Genomic DNA, 7,943 nt, shown 5'->3' with positions numbered 1-7,943 from the left:
TGAAAACATTCACTATATGGCAGCACAATTGCAATGATTCAAATTAATTTAAAGATTTAGAAAAATGATTTGGGACGTCCCGCGGGCCAGATTGTGGACGCTGGCGGTTATAGGGACCCCTGCTCTAGACTCTTATTAAAGGGGAACTGAACTTTATTTTAAATGTTGCCTATTGTGCACAATCCTTATCAGAGACGAGAAGACAAACGTTTTTTTAAAATTATATTCGAATTTTTAATAATCGGCTCGTTCCATGCAGCTAGCAATGCACCTAATGGGATAAATCTATTTTGCCTCTAAATCACTTTGAAAATGCATCCAAAAACCATCAATAATACTTCATTTATATTCCATAAACTGTATAATAACCAAGCAGTATCATCGTTATTGTAAAAAAACAAAAAAACTGAAGAATTATTTTTCTAGCGGAGTTACATATCGTCTTGCGATGGTATGCCACGGTATTAGCCGTAAACTAGCTACTGCCTCAGCAGCTGAATGGCTTTTGCGTTTGCAATACACAGCACAATGTGATAGGACACCAATCTATACTGAGTGAAAACATGAACAGTCGTATTACAGTATCAGTAAAGTATTAGCCCACATTTCCTGTTTTGTTTGTACACAGCTAGCTCGACAGCGTGTGTACTGTTGTTGTAATAAGTATGATGTGCTGCACGTATCATGATCAATATTCTAGTGGCTCACTCGACAGACAGTGGTCCGTTTGGTTCAGCTGGCCGGGGAAGTATTTTCCAGTTGATTTTGGGTAAACACTCCATTTACTTTGGCATACTTTCCACATTTACAGCGTTAAGTCACGCCAACCTCACTCTCTCAGCTTCTGTCTGCTCCAACATTTCTTCCCTGTACGTGCTCGCTTCTATAAGCAGCAGTTCATCCTTCGTATATTCAGCTTCAAAAAGATAAAATTGTAAATCCTCATTTGTCCAAAAATAGCCATCTTTGTCATCTATTACCAAGTCTGCCATGATTAAAACACACTCGCATTTGTTTCCGGAAGTCGGAACACACATTTGTAGCCGGAATTTGGAAGTGCTCTCCTATGGAAACAGACATAAATGCTCAAGGTTCAAGGTTCAACTTTATTGTCCCCGCGGAGAAAATTTGTCTTAGACACAGTGCGTCATTGCTTTCTTAACATACACAAAAACAACAGAACAAAAACAGAAGCACAGACACAACCACAACCAGACAACTAACATTTAAACATCTAAACATCGGAACATGGAGCTTGATAGACATGGGTGGCACTTTGATGTAGGCATAAAATCTACAGTATGGAGATCAAAATTAAGTACCAGTGTGCATTGCACTAGAGCTCATGGATAAAGTGCAGTGTGCTAAAGTGTTTAGTTCTAAAGTGCTATGTGCTAAAGTGCTGTGTGCTAAAAAAAAAAAAAGTGCTAACCTATGTATTAACATTCTATTGCACATTGTTGGTCAGCTTAATGGAGGCTGGGACAAATGATAATTTAAGGCGGTTAGATTTGCATAGTGGGACCCGGAGTCTTCTCCCTGATGGCTCTGAGGAAATAAGTTCCGGTATTGCTTAAAATGACCAAGATATATTGTACATATTATTATGAAGGTGTCTGTTACTACAATATATATTTGCTTGTTTTGCAGTGTGTATATAAAACGTTGATGGAGGGTTTTGAAGTAGTTTTAGAGGGCTTGGAAGGCTACAGTGGTGACTCTCACTTGCAGGCCTTTATTAACATCTTCAGAATCCTAAAAAATAGAAAGAAATATTCTTGTCTCATAAGGATTGTAAACGATGGGCAAAATTCCAAAAACAGTTCAGTTCCTATTTAATCTCTTTGTTAATTTCCCATTAATAACTGTTTACTTTCTGCTGTAAGGTAGTTCATTCTACACTTCTTACACATTACTAAGCTCTTGTTTTTCGGTGTTGTTTCAAGCTCGGTGAGCTTAGCTATTACTGTAGCATGCCTGCTCCTGGCAAGCTCTCGGTTTGTAACAGTGATAATAATATTTGATAATGATATTTAAGATACTAAGAAATTCTGTTTATTTGCTGTAATGGAGGTGATTATTATTAGTTTAGGAGAGCAGCTCCCCACTGTGTATGTTGACACATCATTGGCTGCTAGCCGCTTATCAGCCAGAGGGGATCAGCGTTTTTGATCGGTGTTAAAAGACAATAATTAGCATTGACCGATCAAATACTTTTTCACAAAACTCTGCTGACACCAATTGGTGGCCCATCCATTGGCACATTCCTAGTTTATTTTATGATTTTTAGTGTCTCTTCTCCAGTGAAGTAAAAGAGTTGAACGAGGTTTGTCATGTTTTGTGGTCATAAACAGGCCCTTGGAACACGTATTACTTTTACAATATCATTAAAAGTAATTTTTGCATGACAGAATATCTTAAATCGCAGCACTGCACACCTGTTATTTTCAAATGTTTACTTGTGTTCCCCCCCCCCCCCCCCAGCTGATGGCGTTAAACTGAGAGCTGCAAAGAGTGACACCAATGGTGCTGTGAAATCTCCAGAAACAAACACAGTCAGTAACACACAATACAATAAATCAGTCGTTTCTGTTAGAGCTGTTTATGGAGTTTAGCAGCAGGGGGCAGTGTTTACACTCTTTTTATCCCCATGCAGGAAGACGACCTAAAGTGGGTTGAGGATAACATTCCTACTTCTCTCGCTGATGTGTAAGTGTCCTTCAGAATTTATATTTATTCAGTTTAACTGAGTGTTTGCAAGACTTAGGGAATGTCTCATTCATCATTGCAGAGCTCTTCCAGTCCTTCTTGACTCCGACGAGGTACTACTTTTTAAGTCAAGGCCCTTATTGTGGGTTTTAAGGTAAGAATTATTGCCTTAATGTAAAAGAAAATGTACTTTTACTGTGCAGGAAATCATGACGACCAAGTATGAGATGTCCAAGCTGGAGTGAGGTGACACCTTACTATTTAAAGCCTTCCGCAAAGGTAGTGGAGAACAAAAAATAGGCGGCTGCTCGTGACCCTGCTGTCAAAATCAAATGTGCAGAAATAGGTGTTATTTCTGGTGGCGGGCCATGGCAGAGCTCTAGGGGGAGCCTGTGCTCATTTCCTTCTACTTCTACCATCGAAAACAGCTGAAGAAGAATCAGTTTAAGCCTTCTTTTCCAAAGAGATGAACTACTTTTATATTAAGTGCTGTATTTATTTCCGTTATGTTGATATGGTGTTTTTTTTATTGCAAATAATAACAGTGGGCCTCATGCATGAACATACACTGTCTTGGTGAGACTTTCAAATCACGCTTATATATAAAGGTGGAGCGGATTCAAAAGCTTTTGTAAACACCAGAACTTATTTATTCAACTTTCGCATTACATTTACAAAGTGGGACTTAGGAAATAATATATGAAATATTAGTGTGAAGACGCTGACATGAACTTTGGAAAAGAACATTTTGCTTCTATGCATTTTGGCCATCAAAACTGTGCCTACTTGTGTGAGGCCTGATGTGATATTCCAAAAGTCACAATACTGGTGTGTATGTGCGTGTGTGTGTGTGTGTGTGTGTGTGTGTGTGTGTGTGAGCGCGAACATGATCAACGATCATTAGTACAATTTAAAATGTGTTAAGTATAGTATAGCCTTGAGGGGGTCCTGGTGTATGTTTTTGGAAATAGGCAGCAATACTGTGTGTTAATAAGGAATTGTGTATTTATTTGTGTTAAAAGTGTACTTATGTTGGCCCATGTTTACTATTGTTGTGTTTACATTAATGTATTCTTCAGAGCTGGACCAATTTCATACTGTACTGGGAAAAACGGCAATTTGTTGTTCTTTATTGACCAAGTTTGCTTTGCACACAGCACTCTTGGATGTTGTCGTAATTGTAGACTTGGACGCTGTTGACGTGTATGATGATTGCAGTGGTTAGCACAAGCACCCCAAGAGGATTAAAATGTTTCATGATTGTTTCCATGTCAAGGGTTGTAGGAAGTATGGGATGTGACATGTGTTTATCATGGCGAGTGGCCGACTTTGTTTAACGTCATAATTCAGGAGGTGTGTGGGGTTACACGTGTCATTTTTTTTTCATGCACATTTTTCTCAATGATTCAAATGAGATTATATGCAGGAGTATGTTTGTTTCCTGGGCTGTAAATTGCTCCATTATGGCAATAAAATGAAGTTTTTTAAACAAAGGTTGTAATGTCGCGTCATCCCATAAATATAGTAATGTTTTTTTCTTTTAAAGTGGGCTCAAAAAGGGATTGGATACAAACACTGCATTTTGAAATGGACAATTTGGCAAACTTTTGTGACAGGTTGTAATGAAACACAGAAGAAAAGACTAAAAGAAGTCCACTGAAAACCGAAAGTGTCTGATAGTTAAAATATACAGTAATGGCATATATATTATCTGGCAACACAAGTGAGTACGTAAGTAAATGTATACTACTTTGTAGTGTGTAAGTGTGAATTAAGTAACTGGAGCAGTGGTTCATCAAAGGGAAGCAAGATTTCCAATATCTGAAGCAGAGCATGACTGCCTTGCCTAGGAAACTTGTCAGCATGGCAGTTTTCCAACATGATGAGGATAGGATAGAATAGACTTTATGTGTCCCACAGTGGGGAAATTATGTGGTTGCAGTGCATATACAAAGTCAAAAATATGAGGTGAAAACAAGAGAAACATTAAAAGTCATAAAGGCACTTCAGCGGCACCATTTATACACAAAGTAAAACAAAGAAAAACCAAAAAAACAGCATTAATTAATGCATATTGCACCATTCATAGACAAACAACACCCGCATACACCCCGGTGGGCTCTGCAGTGCTCCACGTCATCTTCTGCTGGGGTGGGAGACATGATCAGACCCAACAAACCAACCAAGAGAGTTTACTCCATCATAGGCTGCCCAGTAGCTTCTGACCATTGTTCATTCAGCACGAATGAGCGAGAATCCATCAATGGCAGCGGTGTCAAACTCATTTTAGCTCAAGGGCCGCATCGGAAAAAGTCTATTCCCACATGTGCCGGACTGGTGAAATCATGGTATGATAACTTAAGAATACAACTACGACAACTTCAGATTGTTTGTTTTACTTTGGCTCAAAAGAAAACAAGCACATTCTGAAAATATACAGTTAGTTGAAAACCCTGAGGCAAAAAACTTGTGGAATTTCGAAAAAAAACATTGAAGAACCCACTGGACTCAATACTTTGTCTCATCTACAAAGCCCATCCATCCATCCATCCATTTCCTACTGCCTGTCCCTTTTGGGGTCGCTAGGGGTGTTGGAGCCTATCTCAGCTACAATCGGGCGGAAGGCGTTGTACACCCTGGACAAGTCTCCATCTCATCGCAGGGCCAACACAGATAGACAGACAACATTCACACTCAGATTCACACACTAGGGCCAATTTAGTGTTGCCAATCAACCTATCCCCAGGTGCATGTCTTTGGAGGTGGGAGGAAGCCGGAGTACCCGGAGGGAACCCACGCAGTCATGGGGAGAATATGCAAATTCCACACAGAAAGATCCTGAGCCCGGGATTGAACTCAAGACCAAACTTTAAGTCACAGCCTATCTCTTTGAAGTATCAAATTCCTCATTTGTCAGTGCCACACATTAATGTGGAGCCAACTCAACAAACCCTACAAACTGAGGTAGACACTATTGAAGAAGGTGTTAATAAAAAATCACGCACTTTCTTTAAATTTTCACAGACAACAAATATTTACACTGAACTACATCAAGGTCCAATGTCTCATGCAGCATTTTAGTTGGGGTTACCAAGTCTTTATTTTACTCCTGAAACCTGACATGTTTTAGCTTTCACAAGTGAATTAATATCAGCCGTCACAATTTCAGGATGCCATTCATGTGCTTGTGCCTATCGCTTTGTTTTATTGATGCTCATTAAAGAGAAAAGTTGCTCACAAAGATACGTGGTTTCCCATCCACTTCCGTTAATAAGTAGGGAATGATTATTTTTCTTTGAACACCCTGCGTCCACTTTGCTCTTTTTTGACAGTGACATTTTGTGGGAATGTGTTCAAAGCAGAAGACAAAATCGGCAGGTTTGACTTTTTTAACATAATTACTATTGCGACATCCGGTGAACCCATTAAGAACAGCAGTTTATTTCATTTAAAGGCCTACTAAAATTAGATTTACTTATTTAAACGGAAATACCAGGTCCATTCTATGTGTCATACTTGATCATTTCGCGATATTGCCATATTTTTGCTGAAAGGATTTAGTAGAGAACATCCACGATAAAGTTCGCAACTTTTGGTGCTGATATAAAAGCCTTGCCTTTACCAGAAGTCGCAGACGATGACGTCACAAGGGTGAGGGCTCCTCATGTCCTCACATTGTTTAAAATGGGAGCCTCCAGTGGCAAGAGCTATTCGGACCGAGAAAACGACAATTTCCCCATTAATTTGAGCGAGGATGAAAAATTTGTGGATGATGATATTGATAGTGAAGGACAAGAAAAATAAAATAAAATAAAAAGCGACGGCTGTGGACGGCGGCAGTGTGAGCGTTTCAGATGTAATTAGACACATTTACTAGGATAATTCTGGAAGATCCCTTATCTGCTTATTGTTTTAATAGTGTTTTAGTAAGATTGTAAAGACATACCTCAAGGTCTGATGGCTGCGGTGAACACGCAGTGTTTCAGAGAGAAGCCGAGGAGCCAAGCTCACAGCTGCCTTTTAAACAGCTACTGCAGGAGGACGAATAATCCAATGATGTCTCCGGTAAGATATATATCCCAATTTTCCCATCCAAAAACATGCTGGTTGACGTAGAGAAACATGTTCACTTGTCCGCTCTGTGTTAAAAACAAAGAAACACCGGCTGTATCTCGGTGCTAAAGACAGCTGCAATACACCGCTTTCCACCAACAGCATTGTTTTTTATAGTCTCCATTATTAATTAAATTGCAAAAGATTCAGCAACACAGATGTCCAAAATACTGTTTAATTGCGCCGATGAAAAGAGACGACTTTTAGCCACAAATGGTGGTCCGCTAATATTTCTTGACAGTCCGTGACGTCACGCGCACGCGTCATCATTCCGCGACGTTTTCAACAAGAAACTCCGCGGTGAAATTTAAAATTGCAATTTAGTAAACTAAAAAGGCCGTATTGGCATGTGTTGCAATGTTAATATTTCATCATTGATACATAAACTATCAGACTGCGTGGTCGCTAGTAGTGGGTTTCAGTAGGCCTTTAACTTGAATATCGTACAAAAGCGCAGATTCCAACAATTTAAATATTTTGGATAGTTCAAGACTTACGGTCATTTCAAAACATCACTGAACATCATAATGGCAGCTACAGTTTCCATCTTAAAGATCTAAAAAAAATTATTTGGGAATGTCCGGCGGGCCAGATTGCAACGCTCAATTTGCCCTAATTTACCCAGGTCTGTTCTATGGTATCTCCTTCCAGCTGCGCCTCTTGTCAAACACACCATCAGCAGCATTTCCATATTTTGATGGATAAGCGTCCACCATTCATATATATTCTAACAACATCACAGGCTGACGTTATCGACTCATTTTGCTTCAGAATGGTGCAGTGAAACACGCTCAAACTGTTTCGCAGAGTTGGCGACACGCTCGTTTTTGATGATTTTTTTTTTTGTAATTCGATGAATATCATCTTTATCTTCTCAGCACTGTCCTTCACACTCACCTTCTTCCTTAGATTGGCTGGAAAACAGATGTACAGTGGGGCCAAAAAGTACTTAGTCAGCAACCGATTGTGCAAGTTCTCCCACTTAAAATGATGACAGAGGTCTGTAATTTTCATAAATAAATAAATATAATAAATGGGTTATACTTGTATAGCGCTTTTCTACCTTCAAGGTACTCAAAGCGCTTTGACACTACTTCTACATTTACCCATTCACACACACA

General features: G+C 39.3%; 1 protein-coding gene across 1 annotated transcript in view; it reads left to right on the top strand.

The window, feature by feature from the left end:
* The window catches only part of tmem87b (transmembrane protein 87B), a 20,966-nt gene extending 16,764 nt beyond the window's left edge, over positions 1–4,202 (top strand). The window contains exons 16-19 of the mRNA XM_061910485.1: positions 2,485–2,555; positions 2,657–2,709; positions 2,792–2,822; positions 2,913–4,202. Of these exons, the coding sequence (XP_061766469.1) occupies positions 2,485–2,555; positions 2,657–2,709; positions 2,792–2,822; positions 2,913–2,954 (197 nt within the window). The 3' untranslated portion in view covers positions 2,955–4,202. The remainder of the gene's footprint in view (positions 1–2,484; positions 2,556–2,656; positions 2,710–2,791; positions 2,823–2,912) is intronic.
* The last annotated feature ends 3,741 nt before the right edge of the window (positions 4,203–7,943 follow it).

Source organism: Nerophis ophidion, linkage group LG09 (genome assembly GCF_033978795.1).
Source record: "Nerophis ophidion isolate RoL-2023_Sa linkage group LG09, RoL_Noph_v1.0, whole genome shotgun sequence".
NCBI classification, from domain to species: domain Eukaryota; kingdom Metazoa; phylum Chordata; class Actinopteri; order Syngnathiformes; family Syngnathidae; genus Nerophis; species Nerophis ophidion.
This window is presented reverse-complemented; position numbering and strand designations above follow the sequence as displayed.